The sequence below is a fragment of the Haliotis rubra genome, unplaced genomic scaffold (genome assembly GCF_003918875.1).
Source record: "Haliotis rubra isolate DU_JTF1 unplaced genomic scaffold, ASM391887v1 Scf225, whole genome shotgun sequence".
NCBI lineage: Eukaryota > Metazoa > Mollusca > Gastropoda > Lepetellida > Haliotidae > Haliotis > Haliotis rubra.
In genome coordinates, this window is record NW_025766281.1 from 1,042,912 (window position 1) to 1,065,063 (window position 22,152).

Consider the following 22,152-nt stretch of genomic DNA (forward strand, 5'->3'; position numbering starts at 1 on the left):
GAGTTACCATGTCACAGTTTAACACAGATACCCCACTCACTGTACAAGCAGACCAGTCCTTGTTTAATAACCTCAATGTCACGCACAAGGCAGAATAACAACAAGTACCATCTCCTTATGGTACGACACTGCGTTTGATCCACTGACCTTCCACTCTCTGGGCAAACACTCTAGCTACTAGACATCCACCTTGTGAGACCAAAGAGTATAGGTATGGTCCTGGCAAGGGGAATCACAGATTCAAACCCATGACAAGAAGGTCCTGTGAACCATGTGACTCACTGTAGTCACTTGAAAAAGACAAAACGAACACCGAGATGTTATGCTGGTATTTATTGTACAGCAATTAAGCGTACATCGTTATATATAAATTAATGACTGATGGTTGACAGACATATACAACATCATGTTGAGAGGAGTTGAGTCAACTCCACTTACAGTAGAGATAGAGAGATAGTGTGAATGGGATGAGGGAGGAGCAACAGAGGGAAAGACAGTGTGATGAAGGTCGTTGAACCAGAGGAATAAGAGTTAGATGTAGGCAGTTTTTGCAAGGATAGCTTCCAGGATTCAAACCATGGCAAGCCACACATAGCTTGATTTGGTTAATTTCAATAATAATAAAGGTTAGTTTAAATTTTTTTAAATTTTAAATTAGCAAACAATGAATTTTTATATGAATATTTGGTTTTAACTTTACTTTTGATTATTGCCCCGAAGACATACGAGATTGATGTATCCGTCGGTGATGAGGTGATTGATTTCATAAAGGGACCATCTCAAAAGTTTTGTTGATCGATTAGTGGCATGACAGCATTTGCAGGTCTCCAAACATTTGAGATGGTCCCTTCAGTTGACCGAGAAATGACCTCTATCTACACATGTAATTCCAATTATCGAGGGTTGTGTTATGAGATGTCCAGTTAGCTTCATGATGTAGCAAAACTGTCCACAACAGAATTTTAAGTGTTTACATCAACAGATTTGTTAGCTGCACAATGATGGATACTCCATCCAAGGATAATTCAACTTCAATTAACTCCTTATTTTTCAATTTTTCAAAAAAATACAATGAAATGTAAAATGAAATTCAATTTTACTTGTGCATCAATGACATTGGCTGATTTTTTTCAAAATATAAACTCAACAAAAATTTGTCTTCCGATTCATGATTCTGAAGAATGTTTTTTTATGAAAAAAGCTTATAATGTAACAGCTAGAATAACTATAGGTATATACTACTCAACATCAGCCAAGGATCCCACCTTTCATTAAAGCTGATCTCATGCTTAGCAAACGTTTAGTAGTATAAATAAATGTCAGTATGGTGTAGAAAACTAATTATTCCAAATTTTATGATATTAACTTCTTGAAATAACGTGAATTTGATGAAGACTTTGAAATGATGGGTTTACTTTGATAGAGTGATTTAGTGCCAGGGGCCGTGTCAGCAATGTTTCAGCTATATAGGACAGTGTGTTTATACAAGTGATGGCACAAGGGTGCAGTATTGTTCTAGAAGCAGCGAGTCAGATGCTGGGTGTGTGACCAATGATTGTACCAGCTACTAAATGCTGAACCGCAACAAGACTTTTTCAAGTCTCAAAAAATATAAAAAAGAAAATGAGATAAGACAAAGATAAGTAAGGAAAACAAGACAGAAATGGCATTTGTTACGAAATCTGAAAACCTGCTGTGAATGTTACCTCATTACCAAGGTCACTACCAATTGGGAAACAAATCCAAGCTTAATATGCATTTGTAAAATTCAAATCACAAAAGGTCATTCTGGTGAATTAATCCCTTCAAAAAGGAAGTGAAGTTTTGAGAATTGATTGATATTAACAAATGAAGTTACTGTTATGGGTCAAGCATCTCACTGACTATTGGTTAGTAGATTCCCAGTAACCATGGCAACACACTAGGTCCACTGACACTAGCCAATCACCATAAGAAAAGAATAAGACCATACATGTGATTGGCCAGTTTAAGATGTTGGGAAATCAGAGAGTAAATCTGACACTGGCTGACTATAAGGTGAGTCACTGTGAAGTGAGAGAATGTAGTTTTATGCTGCTTCAAACTGTATGTCACTGCACCTTAGCTTTATCTGGGAGGAAAAAGTATGAGTTGGGGAATTAAAGATACATGGCCATGTCTAAATCTGAATTTCCAGCCCTTTCACAAACAGTGAGTGAGTGAGTGAGTGAGTGAGTGAGTTTAGTTTTACGCTGCACTCAGCAATATTCCAGCTATATGGCAGCGGTCAGTAAATAATCGAGTCTGGACCAGACAATCCAGTGATCAACAGCATGAGCATCGATCAGCACAATTGGGAACCGATGACGTGTCAACCAAGTCCGCGAGTCTGACCACCCGATTTCACAAACAGTACACCCATCAAAGGAAACAACTGTTCAATGGACACTAAAACATCATTAACTGTCTAAGCTAGTAGTGAGTGAGTTTAGGTTTATGCCGCTTTTAGCAATATTCCAGCAATATCACGGCAGGGGATGCCAGAACTGGGTTTCACACTTAGTACCCATGTGGGGAATCGAACCTGGGTCTTTAACCAATAGGCTACCACACCGAGCCCTAAGCTAACAATAATTCTTTTCATGACCATAGTCAAAACTGGATCTAGTGTACTACCATGGCAACAAGAAGTCCTTGATTTCCAAGGATGGCAAGTTAAAGATTTCTGTAACTGTGTGCTCAAAACAAAGGTGTTAGAAACAAACAGAAATGCCTCAGAAGAATATAAATGGTTAATATGATGCACACACAACACTACCCATACATGTATATGCACACAACCAGCACCTCCACAGCCTTTAGGAAAACAGTTCTCTACAGATACATCACAAAACATAAAGCCCACCTACAATACAACATAGACTAGTTCAGTTGACCAAGGTGAGAGCTATCACATGAGTATATATAGCACTGCAGCACTAGAGCTAGACAACGAGTGTAACGCTATACCGGACAGGTAATAGTTAAATACCGTATCTCCTCTGTTGAATGCTGGCATCTAATCGATCCTGAGTCATCCACTCTGCATCAACAGTCATATCAGGCCCCGATTTCTCGAAACAAATTTAAGTCTGAGTTTTGACTTAAGTCAGAGTTTTACTCAAATTTGAGAAAACACAGGAAAATGCATTTCCCAGAATAAACTGAAATCAATATTAAACTCAAACTTAGTAGACAATTTGAGTTTGGTGGATAGATTACTTAAGTTGTTTGGGATTTTTTACGACCATCCTAACACTAGGAGAGCTTCGAAAATCTAGGACCAGGCCCTGATTTCTCAAAACAAACTTAAGTTTTTACTCAAATTTCAAACTGAGTTTGACAATTTGAAACAGATGAATTTTTAACTCACCTGCATTTTTAAAATTAAAAGGCCCAAACAACTTAAGTAATCTATCCACCAAACTCAAATTGTCTACTATGTTTGAGTTTAATATCGATTTCAGTTCATTCTGGCAAATGCATTTTCCTCCGTTTTCTCAAATTTGTGACTCAGACTTAAGTTTGTTTCGAGAAATCGGGGCCAGATCTCTAATCCTATTTCATAATGGGAAATGACTGTGATTATTAATGGCCATTTGTATTGGTACCCTTCATACAACTGTAGAATTTGGGATTCGGAGTGTTATGACTGAGCCAGCATTAAACAGAATAGACGTCAGGCCTCTAATACACTACGTATCAACTGATTGTGTGAAATCAAGATACCGGGTGTCTAATTGAGGAAAGACGGCACATGTGTGATGCTTGCATATTCACAGGAGGACAAGTTAAAAGATTAAGTTAAATTGCTGTAATAACCTTTTTGGTTATGTGGACAAGGTGTCGAACCTCAGATCAGGAAGTCAATGATTCAAGTTAAAATCAGATGACGACACTCAGACAGTTTCTTCCTGGAGCTTACATTAAAATAAGACTTCAAATAGTTGTAGTCTGAAAAGCATAGCTGGAATAGGGCCAATGAAACATTACTTCTCCAATATATAATTTGAAGCACGTCTAAACAATATTTTCAACTGACATCACCAAGGCAGATAAGCAATGTTAACATATGGTTCCTGCCACTAATGGACATATTGTACTTTCAACTACTGGTCCAGATTAAAATGTTCTAGGGTTTGGTTGATGGTCCAAGCTTTCTGACTAAACCTTTGGCTGACAGAGCTAACATAGAAAATGAATAGTACTATTGTTAAATAGGAAAACAGTGACTTCTTGTACAAAGATGGACTAAACTTATTTTGGGACAATGATACTAAAGCTTAACCAAACACAGTAGTTATTGAGAAGCTCCTAAACTGGATGAGATATGCAGCAAGTTATCACACATGTGCAACTGGATATCAAACAGAGGTCGCTACAAACCAACCAAGCCCATGACCAACCCAGCCACACATGAACACAGCACATACGTATATACATTGTTACACATGTTTGGCCAGATTTCCACACTTCTTTACATCAAACTTCATGTTTCCAGTATCGATTCCAACATATTTTGTTAAAACATAAAAGAACATCTTTTTCCATTGTCACTTTGAAAATAGTGTTATCTGACATTTCGAAAAGAACTATGAGTGCTTTTTAACTACAGCTATGCGATCACAGAAATTACAATACTACCTTCAACAGATAAACATATTACTGTTTAAGACAAACATTTTCAATAAATTAAGTGTTTCCATGGAAACATCAGCAGTTTGGGAGAAATTTGTAGCTGTAAAATATCTAATATCACATGGTTAGTGGCTAACCTATACATCTTCAATATCAAGAGAAACCCAAGACAAGTCACAGATAGTTTTTAGGAAACTATTCTCAAGACTGTTAATCTATATAAAAGCCATGTATGTTTATGACCGAATGTTTGGGTATGATTTGGAATGTCTGAGCAGCCTTGACTTACAGCATGCACGATTGTTCGAGTCACACGGCAGGACAAATGTTGAACATAATTATCAATATTTCACAAAACCTCAATAGGATCGAAAGTTTGCTATGCCATGACAAGATTGACTATTGCAATACGAAAAACATGGTGGTATCTAATCTTTTGGGGGCTAGAATATATTCACTACTATATGAACTAGTGCTTTTCAAATTTTGACTTAACTGATGGAGTAAGAATACATTCCTCAAAATAAAGAAGTTGACATCCATAAATTCTTGCCTATAAGTTTATTTATACGCGTTCATTCCTACCAGACTTTGCTGAAGGGATATGATACAGATTTTCTTCTGGGCATAACAATTGAATATTTTCCCCCTAAAATACAGACTCTCATTGTCCTTATGTGTCCGCTATAGCCAAGAAATTATGGCAGAGGAGTGAGTGAGTGAGTTTAGTTTTACGCCGCAATCGGCAATATTCCAGCTATATGGCGGCGGTCTGTAAATAATCGGTCTGGACCTGACATATGGTAGAGGAGTTCTACTGCTAATGTATCAATTATTTAAGGATTGTGAAATATTGACAAAATATACAACTACATCCTTTTTCTGTAATGGTGGGTGCTGTCGTCACTGCTGTATTTTCTAAGCACTCTTTACCAATAAAATACAGTGTAGGTTTTTTACCCAAGTGTGTGTTTTACAATTACCAACAATACACAGGTCTGCATGCACTATATTCCACCATCACTGATAAACACTACAACCTGTGAGGTATTGATAGTATTCCACACAAACTGAGTCACCCAGTGATGTCCGAACTCTCGGCACTTTACCAAGGCATATCACAACAAAAATGTTCATTAGAATGAGAATAATAATAATAATAATAATAGTGGATATTTGTCAAGCGCCATTGTCAACCCACTCATGCATGCTCATGATTAGGATCCTTACGCTTCAAAGGAACTAAAAATACAAACAAATTAAATCATATTCTAGCATACTGACTTGGTTGGAAGTAATTAATTAATTATTCATAGATTGTTTCATGACATATCTGTTGCTGACTGTGATGAAGGGTTGAATATGATTGCGGATGAAATACGACAAAATTTGGATATTGTCTTATATATGAGAACGGCAAGTACGCTAATGGTATAATGATTGTCACGATGAGTGATGAATCTGGATTCGGAAACTGATGAAAACTGTGAAGACAATGATGATTATGATGATGATAATGATTATGGCATGAAGAGTCAGTTTTGTGAATTCTGTCGGCCTGACCCATATGAAGCACATATACAAAGATGGACACTTGTTGTGTACGGTTGTATTGACGTCACTTAGAACACAGTACCACTGGGTCTTATCAGGGTGGAACCTGCACACGCTAACTGAGAAATACTACCGCCAGTCCTGCACGACACAGATGTAACGACCAGGGATGGAGATTAACTGTTTGCGTCTACTAGCCCAATACTCATCATTACCACTATAAACCATTTGGAAATTTATCTTATCTTATAAAACTGCTTTTAGCAAAATTCAACAATATCACAGCAGGGGGACACCAAAAATGGGCTTCACATGTTGTACCCATGTCGGGAATCAAACTTGGGTCTTCGGTGTGACGAGCGAACGCTTTAACCTTTGGGCTACCCCCCAGTCCCTTATTGTTAACAAAACTGCTGTAAGGGCTAGTGTTAATGTCCATCTCCGGTCAATCTAAAGATCATGGTCTGTTTGTATGAAACCTATCACATCGAAAATGAAGCTATTGAAAATATTACTATGAAGTATATTGTCAGAGAGAGTAACATTCTTCCCGAATAATGCTAAACGTTATATGACCATTACGAAATTCCGTAATTGTCATGTTTTATCACAACTTGGTATGTATCACTTACTGAATTCTGTCATCAGCAAGCAAATAACATATTTACACTGAGAAATATATGTTTCATACGTCATTTTCTAAATCCAAACAATATTCATATTCATCAACACTAAATTTCATACAGAATAAAGTTGATTGAAGGACATTATGGCCAAGCTGTTGAACTGAAAGCACCTTTGACAAACAAAATGGCTGACCATGCACAGTGCAGACTGACTAACAATACAACTGTTACCGTGGCAACCGACAGCTGAAGACTATTGATGACAAGAATAGCACTGTGTCGCTACTACAGATATGTACAACATTTTTCAAGAAAAATCACAGATAATTGAAACGTTTAGCACAATGGAACTCCCGAGGGTCTCCCACTGGTGTTGTCCAGGAATAAGTTAACGAGCTGATCCGAGTTTGATGTTCAAGTGAAGTTTTCTCCGCAAGGTCCGACACAGGTTCACATATTCGTCCTCTTGAAAATCTGCATTGTTGAAACAGATCAACTAATATTCACCTTTTCAGCTGAATTGTGCGAAATCCTTCAATCTATGTGGATGAATGATTCTGTTTCTGTAAGGGGCGTAGATCTCACCGATTTATCGATATATTGAAAATATACCCATGATACGCCTACTATGTATGTACAATCGCAATAAATATTCTTTGAAAAGTAATATCTAAAATTTTGCAAGAAAACCTGTCCAGGTTAATACCAAGGCTACCCTTATATTTCTGTCTGTGACAAAACGAAGTACTAAATCTGGTATCACTGTTATAATAGTAATTTTGAAACAAGCCTGAAGTAAAGAAACATGTGAACTACACAGAACCTGGTTGGTAATACCTACATACTGTCAGACAGGCCACACAAAATCTCAAACAAAAATAGTAGGAATTGAGTACCACAATATATGTCATTTTGTGCTTCGATATCTGACCATGTGAAGTAGGCGTATTGTAAAACCCCTAGAATCATCACCACAAGTTCTTATGAAGGTTCCAAAGAAAAGCAGACTGAAAAGGTCAAGTTTTGCAGACTTACATTCGACGACAAATCTTAAAACACACTTTAAGCCTGTCGAAAGTACATTCACAAAGATTTGTCTACAAGTGCGGATTACAAAAGTACTTCACAATATGCAGACGACAAAAAGGTCTGAAGATAATCTTGACATTTCCGCTGAAGCTGTCACAGCCCACTTGACATCCAGACAAGACAAAAATGTCTGCCATTTTGAAAAACAGTCTCAAACTCGGAATCTAATCTCTTCCAGAATCAGCTCTCTAAGTGGATTCGGTTCGAGTTGCGGACACATTGCCACCATCGACTCTAAATAAACCGTCTTGTGTTCTTCCCAGTCAAGACAGTCCAATCGTGAGGAGGGTCACACGATCATACTTGACTTGGGAACACAGTACACTGTAACCATGGTAACAGATCACATGATCAATGATGAGAGGGGATGATGGAGAGTCAGTCCCATCCGTTGTCTTTGATCATGTGTGCCAGCTCGATGATAAACTTCCCTTCCTTGTACTTCTGACTAGACTCAAATGCATGTTCCTGAAATCACAAAGAACAGCATCAAATATTTGTTTATTTTGTTTGTTGTTCAACACCACACCAGCTATATGGTGGCAGTCTGTAAATGGATTGGTTGGTTTGTTCTTTAATCGAAGAGTGAACGCTTTAACTACTGTATTAAAAATACATCTGCAAGTTTAACTTGTATGTACAAACTCACATATTTCCAGCCCAGTGTGGTTTTGCAGCACTCGCAGTAGATGTCCGCAACGGCATGCAAGCCCGTCAGCAACACCCTCTCTTCCGCTGGTCCGCAGCCCACATTAACACTGCAAGAAAGACTCCAATTTAGCAAAGAGGGAGGGAACAAGCAAAAATAGTTTTAAGTCGCTTTTAGCAATAATCCAGCAATTTCACGATGAGGGTCACCAGATATGGTCTGTACATGAGGGGGATTCAAACCTGGGTCTTCTGCGTGACGAGCGAACACTTAACTACCCCACTGCCCCTTCAGCAAAAGGGAGGGCAGTTGGATGGCAGATTTATTGAAACTCACGTACACATGAAAGATAAAATGGATGAATAGAAGTGATTTTGCTTGCACAAATGGAATGACATTTGTTTCAGAAAGATATTGTCAGGTGAGGTTCACTGAAATTCACGAATAGAAGAGACCTTGCTGGCACTAATGGAGTAAAATTTATGTTAGGAATATAATTCGTCAGGTCGATTTCACTGTAATGCAGGAATGGAGGACACGATGGCCACATTAAAAAGGGAGATAACTGACGTAATTTGGGATTCAAACACACAATCACAAGATTCCAGCATACCAAAGGGAGACAACTCTTCACAGTATAACTAAAATGTGATAAGGCACACTGTTAGGATCAGAGATGCACAGTCAGCAATATTTCAGCTGTATCTGTGCAACCAGTAGATTGTTCATACTTCGGAGGGGCGGTGGGATAGCCTTGTGGTTAAAGCGTTCGCTCGTCACATCGAAAACACAGGTTCGATTCCCCACATGGGTACAATGTGTGAAGCCCATTTCTGGTGTTCCCTGCCATGATAATGCTGGAATATTGCTAAAAGTGGCATAAAACCAAACTCACTCACTCACTCATCTGAATGCTGACTGTCCTACAGTTTGACCACAATGTAACCTACTCTGCTAAGAGCCTCCTGCGGCTAAACAAGCATGGAGGGGCACACGGCTTGTGTGTATAGTGAAACCAGCAGGCTGGCATTTAAACAACACATGCACTAAAATAGCCAATTAAAAAGCACATGCTTTCAAATGTCAGACTCGGACGAAAGGTTATCTGTTCTGAAATTACCTCAAGGGGTAGCTGAGTTTACAGAAAGGAGTTCAACGGCCACGTGTGCCAAACATTTCACACAGAGATTGCGGATTTCGTCTTGGCTTCAGAAGAAGTTATGCGAGTCCTGTTTTACACTGTTTCTAGCAATATTCTAGCAGTATCAAGGTGGGGACACCAGAAATGGGCTTCACACACTGTACCCATTTGAGAAATCAAACCAAACTTTTGCCTGTGTCTAGTGAACAAATTAACCACTAGGCTATCCCATTAGCCAGTGAAGGAGCACCCCATTCTTTCATTCTACTGCAGTTAATCTGTCAAGGACTACCTGATCAGGGCCCGGTTGTTATCCTTAACTTCATTTGAGTAGAATAAAATCTGCCATGTACATATGCTGAACATTTTAAATTGTGATGCTAATGCATTCAGATGACCTTGACCATGATGCTGTCAATAATTACGATATTACTTTCTGAATGAATCCGAATAACAGTCTTAAAGGATGCTTCTGTTGAAGAATTAATTAAGTGTACTTGATGACCTGGGCTGTTTTACAAGTATCATACATTGGTTGTACTGTATATCAGGGTGCGGTTTGTTGTTTCAGTACCTGCACCGAGTGCAGCCTGGCTTATAGGTTTGGCTGCACCATCAAAGTTATGGTTGCACCACACTGGTTCTAAAACGTAACATAAATTCTTGTTTAGCACTGAGTATCAGATACATTCAGGGGTGGAAATAACCCATTGCCCGAAGCCCGAGTCCAGTGTTTTTTTCTGTCAGGCATGCAAATTTGTATATCACACTGTACTGGTGTCCAGTTGACTTTCCAACGTTAATTATGTTGTTTATTTAAAAAATCAACAAGAAAACGGCCGGTATAGTGGAAAAATTATCAGGGCAAGTGATTTTACATGTGCCACTGTACCGGAGTACACTAGCAATTTTTAAGTTATTTCCACCCCTGACATTCAACAGAACCAGATCCCATGATGATAATGATGAATGACTCTATTTCAATATTGCATTACCTTTTTTCATAAATCTCAATTATACAACTGCTACATAAATGACTAATGACTATACACATGTTTATGCTTGTAACAAGTCTTGTTACTTCCAGCCACTTACTTCCCAATAAAAACACACAATGACAGCTGTAAGACGTTGGAGGATATATTGTTACCTACGCCAGGTGCAACCTGTTACTAAAGGCAACCTGCACCAGCCATTTTTGAACATGCACTGGTGCAGGTTGTCAATAGAGAAATTGCACCTTGCACCAATTCAATTAAAATCTCTCCATTTAAAAACATTCATGAATATTTGATTCCAGTGATCACAAATAAAGAACTGAATTCATTAAGGATTTAGTTTTATGCCGCTTTTAACAATATTCTAGCAATATCGAGGCGGGGCACACAAGAAATGGGCTTCACACATTGTACCCATGTGGGGAACCAACCCGGGTCTTTGCATGACGAGTGAATGCTTTAACCACAAGGCTACCCCACCACCCCTAAGTCAGAATAAACATTGGACCAATAGTTGATCTGTATTTCGATTAGGCACTGTAGCTCACTTGACTTTAATGCCACATTTTCAACACTGGTGCAGAAGAGGGTGGTTTCAGCTTGAAGCAATCTTTTAGTTGTTTTGGCAGTGGATGCCAAGAATGAGATTAAGAATTTTAATTCTTTCATATTTCAAGACGTTACTCTTTGTCTCAAATAATTATGTCATATCAACACTAGGAATACTTTGTAAAATGTTTAAAAAAAGTTTAGCTTCACTACTACCAAATTATTTTTATATTGGCTGAGTGAGTGAGTGAGTGCGTTTGGTTTTACATCGCTTTTAGCAATATTCTGGCAATATCACTGTGGGGACACAAGATATGGGCTTCAGACATTTTACCCATGAGGACATGACGAGCAAAGGCTTTAACTACTAGGCTATCCCACCAGCCCCATAATGGCTGAGAATATTCACAAAAATAAAACTTAACTGATCAGACATTAACAAAAAAAATCCATGAAACCATGGCATAGGTATCTGCTTGCCCTTAAAGCTCTCCCCCGGGTAACTGTATGGCGGGATGACTCACACTAGATTGCTATGTGTACCCACCCCTATGACTTGACGACTGTTGGCGAGATACTTACACTGAGTTGAACAAATATGCCCGACCCTGGCTGCCTTGGAACGACTGAAACAAACAAAATATTAATGGTCAAACTTTGGTATCAAGATGGATGTCAATATCTTTTACTGTGTAAGCTTTTTAGGACTTGAGAAAGTCATTCACATACATCAATGTTATATACAACATATATTGTCATCAAAGCATTGTAGCATTATTACAATGACTTGGTGGACACGTCATCGCATCCCAATTGGACCCGTGAAAACCCGGATTAGAACTGATCTTCAGTAACCCATGCTTGTCGTAAGAGGTGACTAATGGGATCAGGTGGTCAGGCCTGCTGACTTGGTTGACACATATCAATTGACATATCCCAATTGCATAGATCGATGATCATGATGTTGATCACTGGATTGTCTGGTCCAGACTCGATTATTTACAGACTACACCATATAGTTGGAATATTGCTGACTGCGGTAATAAACAACCAACCAACCAACTCAATAAGTAGCTTAAGAATTATCTGATTTCTTGAAAAACACAAAACACAAACACAATCATAAATCATCATAGGCTTGATGGGAGATACAGGAAGTGGTTTCAACATCATTAATATCAACCAGTATGTAGTATCTGTATGGCTGCACTCAAACACCAACAGCCCCAGCAGAAAGGGAGTTGATACGGGGACATAGGCTTGATGGGAGATACAGGAAGCGGTCTCAACATCATTTATATCAACCAGTATGTAGTATCTGCCAGTATGTAGTATCTGCAAGGCTGTACTCAAACACCAACAAACCCAGCAGATGGGGAGTTGATACGGGGACATAGGCTTGATGGGAGATACAGGAAGCAGTCTCAACATCATTTATATCAACCAGTATGTAGTATCTGCAAGGCTGTACTCAAACACCAACAAACCCAGCAGATGGGGAGTTGATACGGGGACATAGGCTTGATGGGAGAGATACATCAGGAAGCCAGTCTCAACATCATTAATATCAACCAGTATGTAGTATCTGGGACAGGGCTGATGGGACTCAAAAGTGGTCTCAACATCATTAATATCCAGCAGATGGGGAGTTGATACTGGGACATAGGGCTTGATGGGAGATACAGGAAGCCAGGTCTCAACATCATTAATATCAACCAGTATGTAGTATCTGTAAGGCTGCACTCAAACACCAACAAACCCAGCAGATGGGGAGTTGATACTGGGACATAGGCTTGATGGGAGATACAGGAAGTGGTCTCAACATCATTAATATCAACCAGTATGTAGTATCTGTAAGGCTGCACTCAAACACCAACAAACCCAGCAGATGGGGAGTTGATACTGGGACATAGGCTTGATGGGAGATACAGGAAGCGGTCTCAACATCATTAATATCAACCAGTATGTAGTATCTGTAAGGCTGTACTCAAACACCAACAAACCCAGCAGATGGGGAGTTGATATGGGGACATAGGCTTGATGGGAGATACAGGAAGCGGTCTCAACATCATTAATATCAACCAGTATGTAGTATCTGTAAGGCTGTACTCAAACACCAACAAACCCAGCAGATGGGGAGTTGATACTGGGACATAGGCTTGATGGGAGATACAGGAAGCGGTCTCAACATCATTAATATCAACCAGTATGTAGTATCTGCAAGGCTGTACTCAAACACCAACAAACCCAGCAGATGGGGAGTTGATACTGGGACATAGGCTTGATGGGAGATACAGGAAGCGGTCTCAACATCATTAATATCAACCAGTATGTAGTATCTGTAAGGCTGTACTCAAACACCAACAAACCCAGCAGATGGGGAGTTGATACTGGGACATCAAACACCAACAAACCCAGCAGATGGGAGATACAGGGACATAGGCTTGATGTCTCAACATCATTAATATCAACCAGTATGTAGTATCTGTAAGGCTGTACTCAAACACCAACAAACCCAGCAGATGGGGAGTTGATACTGGGACATAGGCTTGATGGGAGATACAGGAAGCGGTCTCAACATCATTAATATCAACCAGTATGTAGTATCTGTAAGGCTGTACTCAAACACCAACAAATACCAGCAGATGGGGAGTTGATACTGGGACATAGGCTTGATGGGAGATACATAGGCTTGATGGGAGCCGGTCTCAACATCATTAATATCAACCAGTATGTAGTATCTGTAAGGCTGTACTCAAACACCAACAGATGGGGAGTTGATGAAGCACATAACATCAGCAGATGGGGTAGTTGATACTGGGACAGATGGGGAGTTGATATGGGGACATAGGTTTGATGGGAGATACAGGAAGCGGTCTCAACATCATTAATATCAACCAGTATGTAGTATCTGCAAGGCTGTACTCAAACACCAACAGCACCAGCAGATGGGGAGTTGATACTGGGACATAGGTTTGATGGGAGATACAGGAAGCGGTCTCAACATCATTAATATCAACCAGTATGTAGCATCTGTAAGAGCGCACTCAAACACCAACAGCCCCAGCAGATGGGGAGTTGATACTGACATAGGCTTGATGGGAGATACAGGAAGCGGTTTCAACATCATTAACGGCAACCATATACACCTTCAGGCAACCATATAACACAACAGGCTATTTAACCTGCTGTAATTTCACAAACAGTAAAAGAAATTCGTCCAGCTGTCAAGAATATGCAAGAATAAGGGTTTTATTTGATCATTACCCTAAATCCACACAAAGCACTCCTCAAAGCCAGGCCTAGACTAAGGCTTAGTCTCTGAATATATATAATTTTGATAGTAACAAACAAGCCCATTTATATTGAAAAGGAGCCCAAGGGAGACCAGAGATTCAGAACCTGAACCTGAGGAAATCTAGACTTGCTTTATTTAGGGCTTTAGCACTGCAGAGAGGGCTTGGCAGTAGGGAAATTAATGTAGTTCAGGGACTGTGAGACAGACTAAGCCAGGCCAAACACTAATCTCATTAATGATTTATTATGAAGCTTGTCCCCAGGTTCAGACACCGGTCATAAAACACAGGGGAACCAACAACACAAGGCCACTCTGTCTTATTGCTCCTACAGACCACAATGACTAGTAATGTGTGCCAGAAATAGGCCCTTGGAGTCAGGGTTTATGTGGTTCATTCTCCTGTTGGCCATCGTCCAGGCTGCAGATAATAAGTCCAGTGGTCAAGCGGGTATTGCTCCACAGTCCTATAACCAGGCTGATGGTGAAGCTAAGTCCTACACAACAAACCATGGTGTGGGTGAGGGGATGTCACCCAGGGTTTATGTGGTTCATTCTCCTGTTGGCCATCGTCCAGGCTGCAGATAATAAGTCCAGTGGTCAAGTGGGTATTGCTCCACAGTCCTATAACCAGGCTGGATGGTGAAGTCTTACACAACAATATGTCCGACCATGGTGTAGGTGAGGGAAAAAGTATGTCACCCAGGGTTTAAGTTGATAAGCAGACATGGAGTCCTGGACATCAGGTTGCCTGGTTCGTTGTTTGAGCCACACTCAGCAATCTTCCAGCTGAATGAAGGGATCGAACCCCGAACACCAGAAATGGGCTTCACACATTGCACCCATGTGGGGAATCGAACCCGGGCCTTCGGCGTGACAAGCGAACGCTTTAACCACTAAGGCTACCCCATCGCCCTGACAAACAAGGAGAAGTTTCGACCATGTTAATATGTTTTGTGAAACGAAAGTCGTTCTTCTGCCCTTGACCTTCAATCAGGAGTTGTACTAACCAGATAATCTTATAAAACTGTGTGTACAAAGAACTTCTGACCTGATCTTTGTTCTACTTCTCTGGACTGGCCCTCTTAGGTTACACCACACTATTCAGCTAAAGCCCAGGCTTAATGAACTGAAAGTAGGTGGACTTAAACAAATGACCTTCAATCACGTACTGCACAAGGTCATAAACCTCATACACCTGCTGTTGACACACAAGTAGACACGTATTGACATCGGAGTAGCCCACTATTGAGGCCTGTCTCCTGCAAATAACACCCCAGTATTCCACTATTGATGTCCAAGTATCCCCTTATTGACACCCCAATATCCCACTATCGACACCCAAGTATCCTCCTATTGACACCCCAATATCCCACTATCGACACCCAAGTATACTCCTATTGACACCCCAGTATCCCACTATCAACACCCAAGCATACTCCTATTGACACCCCAGTATCCCACTATCAACACCCTAGTATCTTCCTATTGACACCCCAGTATCTTCCTATTGACACCCCAGTATCCCACTATTGACATCTCAGTATCCTCCTATTGACATCCTGTATCCCCTTATTGATAACCCAGTATCAAACTAATGACACCCCAGTATCCTAATACTGACATCCCAGTTTCCTAATATGGACACCCATGTAGCCTCCTTCTGACATCCTGTATCCCACTATTGACACCCCAGTATCCCACTATTGACACCCCAGTATCCCACTATTGACACCTCAGTGACCTCCTATTGACATCCTGTATCCCACTATTGATAACCCAGTATCAAACTATTGACACCCCAGTATCCTAATACTGACACCCCAGTGTCCTAATATGGACACCCATGTAGCCTCCTTCTGACATCATAGTATCCCACTGTTTGAATCCCAGTATCCTACTATAGACATCCTGTATCCCACTATTGATAACCCAGTATCCTACTATTGACAGTGTCACCAGCCGAGGTCTGAAATATCTGTGAGGGTAGAAGGGTTCCCGTGTCACTGTAAGAGGTGTCCTGTGTCTACTCGGGGTTAAGAGGTCCCACATTTTACTAAGCCATCACAAGAGGTCCCTGTATCCCATGTCAACAGAAGAGGTCTCCTACATCCAGCTGGACACATCCCGTATGTCCCTTTACACCCCACTGCTCACCTTAACCCCACAGGTAACTATAACACCGTCATCAGGTCCAGAGTCAAGTCAGTAGGTCATGCGTCTGAGCGGCTATTCCACTGATCTCATTACGTCGAGTACATCCGTTTATATAATGTAATACTCACCAGAAGCATTCACTCAACTCTCGGTCAAGTACAAGTGCTAAATCCTCCCAGCGATAGACATTTTCTACTCCTGTGCTAACTCTCAACAAGTGCTTAAATGGGGATTTGAATATAACCCCGGGGAAACACTTTTGCTGAGATCGACACACATACGTAGTCAGGAAGGTAGATGTAAACTTAGGATCAACATGCGAAATAACCACATGAGCTTTATCAGCCAAAGATGAGCCTCGGGGTTTATGCTTGATTCAACCAAGTGGCTGGCAAGGAAATTGGAAAAAATCTTATTTGGCTAAAATCCTGAACTGTTAGTTTTGAAAAGTTTTTATTTTCCTAATTCCAGAGGTATGTTAATTTTGTATTCAGCAGAATAATGTAAAATCAAATTTCTTTTTATTGGCCCTGTTTTCAGTGAAAGTCACCTTGATCAAACCTACATTGGTTTTAAACATCAACATTAATTGAGAATTGTTATTTATTCCCATTTGGGAATTTTTACTGACATTTGATGCAAACTTGGGGCTGAATATCGTCCGCTGATCAGGTCGAGATAAAAGCATGAGCCTTAAGGGTTCCCTGTAATCAGAAGCATCAACCGGCTGTAATGAACAAGCAGCCCAACAGCGGTTTTAGTACGGGCAGGTCAGAGCGTCTTCGGTTTGATCATAACTAAGGAACCTACTAATTGTGCATCTGGGGAGTTGCTGTCAGAACAGGAATAATAAGCACTGGCAATAACTTCTCATTAAGCAATAGGTAAGTACTTGTCGTCAGGTTAACGGGAAACATGTGACTTATCGGGCATTGGGGCTGACAATACATGTGATAAACATCAGAGGTGACAAAAGTGATTAGGTGAATAATGAGGCAGGTGAGTTGTAACCATGGTAACAACACAGTAACACTCAGTAACCGTGACCTCGGGGTCGGTAGTGTGCGATGATATAATGGCCAGATGCCGATAAACCATGCATCGATCCATGGGTCGCCGATACAGTGAATAGATACACAGTTTTACACTGTCGTATATCCCGATACGATACTTCAAATGGGCCACCATACATCGATGTTTTACTTTGAATATTGCTGAATCGTGATATCTGTCAAGAAAGACTTACTTTGTTTGATGATTAAAATATATGCATACTTATTTTCCCTTCATACGTTTCTCGGAAATTCTTGCGTCAGGAACTGTGTCAAACATAGCACTCGCATTTTATTAACATTCACAAAGTCTGTGTATAAACTTAATTATCTCATTTCCGAACGAACATTGAAAAACGCTGTCGGAATTTGACAAAATACTTTAAAATAGTTTTGTTTTTATCTTAAGGTGTTTTATAGTTGGTGTTAGAATTAAAAAATTTAGTATCGTGATACGTATCGTATCGCCACCCTTATATCGATTCATATCGTATCGCAGCTTCAGTGCACAATACTTAGGCAATATATCGTCGTGACTAAAATTTTAGTGTCATGATGTATCGTATCGCAGGTTGTATGCCAATACCAGCACTACCCCTTACTGATACAAAGTATACAGTTGACCTATAAGATTACATAGGATGATAACATGGGACACAGAGAAGCTTTTATGACCATATGGGACACTACAAACCTCTTCCTGTTACAAAGCATACATTGGAACTCTTACAGTTACACATGACACAAGGGACTCTTATAGTTACAAGATACTCATTTACACAATTGGGATGCGATGACAAGCGATGAAGTGAGTCTGACCACCCAATACCAGGATATGCCCTTTACGACAAGTATGGGTAACTGAAGACCAATTCTAGCCCGATCTTCATGTATGAGTGTGAGTGAGTGAGTGAGTGAGTGAGTGAGTGAGTGAGTGAGTTGGGTTTTACACCGCTCTTGGCAATATTCCACCAATATCATGCCACGAGAAACCAGAAATGGGCTTCACATATTGTACTCATGTGGGGAATCGAACCTGGGTCTTTTGCGTGATGAGCATACGATTGAACCACTATGCTACCCCACCCCCACTAAATCAGAATGAACATTGGATCAATAGGTAGATGAAAACTCACCACTCAAGCAAGGCATGCTTGACTTGTACTATTGTACACAGGCAGGGTGTGATTTCGGTTTTTATTCAGTACCCTGTGTTTTACCCTGCTTTTAGCAATATTCCAGTGATATCACGATGGGATCACAGGTCTTAAGACCCAGCACTCACCTTTGATATGAGCTCATCATGGTTGGCTAGGTGTGCCCTGCAGTGAACACAGCTGTACGTGCGGTGACACTTGCTGGGAAGATAGGCTTGGAACGTCTTCACCATCCTGACGCCAGCTGACAGACATGGACCCTGGCTGTGCAGCAGGGGGGTTAGGAGGAGGGCCAGTCTGCTAGTCGTGGGGGGAGCAGGGGGGCCAGTCTGCTTGTCAGCGCAACCACTCACGCCACTGATGCAGGTACACCTAGCAGAGGAAAGAAATTCCGAACCTTGTCTCCTTGTCAGCTGAGTCGCTCACACCATAGATGCAGGTACACCAAGAGTTACGGAAATCACTCAGATCCGTGGACGTGGGTCTTCTGTCTGTAGACCTGTCGTCAGTACTAGTAATGATGGGCTGGTGAGGAATAAGTCCCAGTTGATTCCGTGTCAGAGTAGCTGGGACTTCTAGATGGAAACTGGTTTGATCTCTAGAAGTAGCAGACGTCTAAACGTTTTCAGTTTGGACTCATTGGGCCACTGTATCTGAAAGAAAAATCAAAAGGTTAGGTTTCAAACAAAGGCAGAAATGACTAACCACAGTTATCATTGTGAATATGTCTAAGCCTTCTACTGTTATTACATCATAGCCATTCAGTCTGTGCACTGGCTGACCTCAATGTTACAATCCTAAGATAAACAGATGTCCTTCCTCACTGTCAACTGTCAGCTGTCAACCAATCCCATTGCAGACAGAATATTCCCGCCAAAACAAATGGAAAAGTACCATATTAACAACCAGGTCATTGATCAACTAACCATAGATTTTGTGAAAATAATGGGTTCAGATCTGGCACAAACCTACCAGAGATTGAACCAGGGGTTTAAACTCATACAAACTGAAGCTACACCAAATCACGTTTGACCAAGGCAAATGTAGAATTTATCAAAAGGAGATCCTAAACTGTTTTTCCAGCTTGTCGTGAGAATGCCGCCACTCAACCTAAGGGCCTACTCTCCTACACTAAAGTAACCATAGAAACTAAACATGGTTCTAAAAGTTAAAGGAGGCACTGACGGCCCAATTGTATAAGTTCACAATTCATGTTCCTTGGCCAGTGATAATAGGTTTGAACTCAACATTCTGCCAGAGAATGTTCCTTGGTTTAGAAATGTATGTTGGCACCATACGTTTCACAAATAAATATCGGCTACAGGCTTTCATGAAGTATAACCAAAACACTGTTGAAAGTTACTTTAAACCAATCTCTGTGAGATACATGTATCAATAGAACTCTACAGGATTCACTGAGCCAAAAGGTCACCGCGAGAGTATGCACTGTGTTGACACATCTGGGTGTTGAAAATCAATGCCAAACTTGCCCGACTTTCCAACTCGGGATGTGAGATCGCCTGACAAACAATACAATCTGCTTCAGTTGCCTGTGGCCGATCTAAAATTTTGGCAGACCCTGAGCATGTTCAGACAGTTGTCATAATCTGCTTGTAAAAAGTAGTGGTGTCTAGATTATTGTGTTTACATAGCAATATGCTTGCTTGTGTTTGGGTGTGTGTGTGTATATAATCATCTGGTTGGTTGGTTGGTTTGTTGTTTAACACCACACTGAAGAATATTCCACCAATATGGTGGCGGTCTGTAAATAATTAAGTCTAGACTAGACAATCCAGTGATCAACATCATCAGCATCGATCGACACAACTGGAATACGATGACATGTGTCAGCCAAGTCAGGGAGCCTGACCACCCGATCCCCTTAGTCGCCTCTTACGACAAGCATGGGTTACTGAAGACCATTTTTAACATGGATCTTCACAGGTGTGAGTCAGTTGTCAGTTAACTAGTTAAGACAATCCTAATACACATGATAAAGGGAAATATATTTCTATTCAGGTATTAACCAGTACCCCTTGTTTACACTGGTGTCATGGAGCACCATGGAGACAGGTGGTCTGGTCGCTATGAAGTATAAACATATATTGTCTTGCTTCCCACTGTTGCCAAAAGCAGCATGAAAAACAATATGCAAAATGCACTGACTGGGTTCTATAGGTCAGTCTGCTCAGATTTCATAATAACCTTGCTTGTCAACAAACTAGGGAAACATCACCTGATATGCAAATAGGGCTTGTGGCAGTTTTGTCATGCTAAGTCATCATGTAATGCATAAAAATGTGTGACCCTCATCAGGTAACACCGACCCCAGCTGATATTTCACCAATATCATGGCGGGGGCGCCAGAAATGGGCTTCACACATTGTACCATGTGGGGAATCGAACCCGGGTCTTCGGCGTGACGAGCGAACGCTTTAACCACTTTTTTTACCCGACAGCCCCATAGGTCCATGGGTACTATGGTAGCTATACGAGATACTACATCAATCAGGTGACCTAACTCAGTGACATCGTTATTGTTTGTTTAACGCTGCACTCAGCAATTATTCCAGCTGTTAAGCGACGGCCTGTAAATAATCGAGTCTGGACCTGACTATCCAGTGATCAACAGCACTAGCATTGTCCTATGCAGTTGGATAAGATGACATGTGTCAGCCAAGTCAGCAAGCCTGAAAACCCAATCCTGTTAGTCGCCTCTAATGACAAGCATGGGTTGTTGAAAACAAATTCTTGCCAGGATCTTCACAGGTCTGTGACTTTGTTAATTGCGTTCAATCACACCCTGAAGATGTACATTAGTGTTGGGCATTGGTTAAAATCTCATAATTGATGATTGGTTCATTACTACCGATCAATCATCGAAAATAATTGGTTAGCGTCATTTATGAAATTTGTTAATGAACATAGAAATAAGGAAAAAAAACATGTAGTTCTTTTGGGGTTCTTTGGCAAATTTTCATATCTTTAAAGGATGACTGGTATGTTAGGAACATAAATTTCCTGGAATCTTTAAGATAAATTCAATCATGACTTGAAACGAGCTTGTAGTGCTTACGAAATTTAACAGACAAAACCAACCATGTGAAAAATATTGTTAATGAAAACAAGTGTTCCAGAATTGTTTGTGTTGGATTATGAGAAATTATGATCGATTGCTTGGTCGTTTAGTCACTACGACCAATCTTCGATTGTTTCAATTAATCAGACC

The 22,152-nt window shown here is 40.5% G+C and overlaps 1 protein-coding gene and 1 long non-coding RNA gene across 2 annotated transcripts in view; both read right to left on the reverse strand.

Annotated features, from left to right (window-relative positions):
* Positions 1 to 318: 318 nt before the first annotated feature.
* On the reverse strand, positions 319 to 21,367 carry LOC124277665. Its single transcript, XR_006898887.1, has 2 exons — positions 21,330 to 21,367; positions 319 to 2,563 (listed from the first exon to the last, which is right to left on the reverse strand). It is a non-coding gene; the product is annotated as an uncharacterized LOC124277665 (long non-coding RNA).
* The window catches only part of LOC124277662 (protein yippee-like 2), a 50,654-nt gene continuing 34,752 nt past the window's right edge, over positions 6,251 to 22,152 (reverse strand). The window contains exons 2-5 of the mRNA XM_046713394.1: positions 19,052 to 19,576; positions 11,845 to 11,888; positions 8,575 to 8,683; positions 6,251 to 8,393 (exon numbers count right to left, since the gene is read on the reverse strand). Coding sequence (XP_046569350.1) covers positions 8,304 to 8,393; positions 8,575 to 8,683; positions 11,845 to 11,888; positions 19,052 to 19,156 — 348 coding nt within the window. The 5' untranslated portion in view covers positions 19,157 to 19,576 and the 3' untranslated portion in view covers positions 6,251 to 8,303. The remainder of the gene's footprint in view (positions 8,394 to 8,574; positions 8,684 to 11,844; positions 11,889 to 19,051; positions 19,577 to 22,152) is intronic.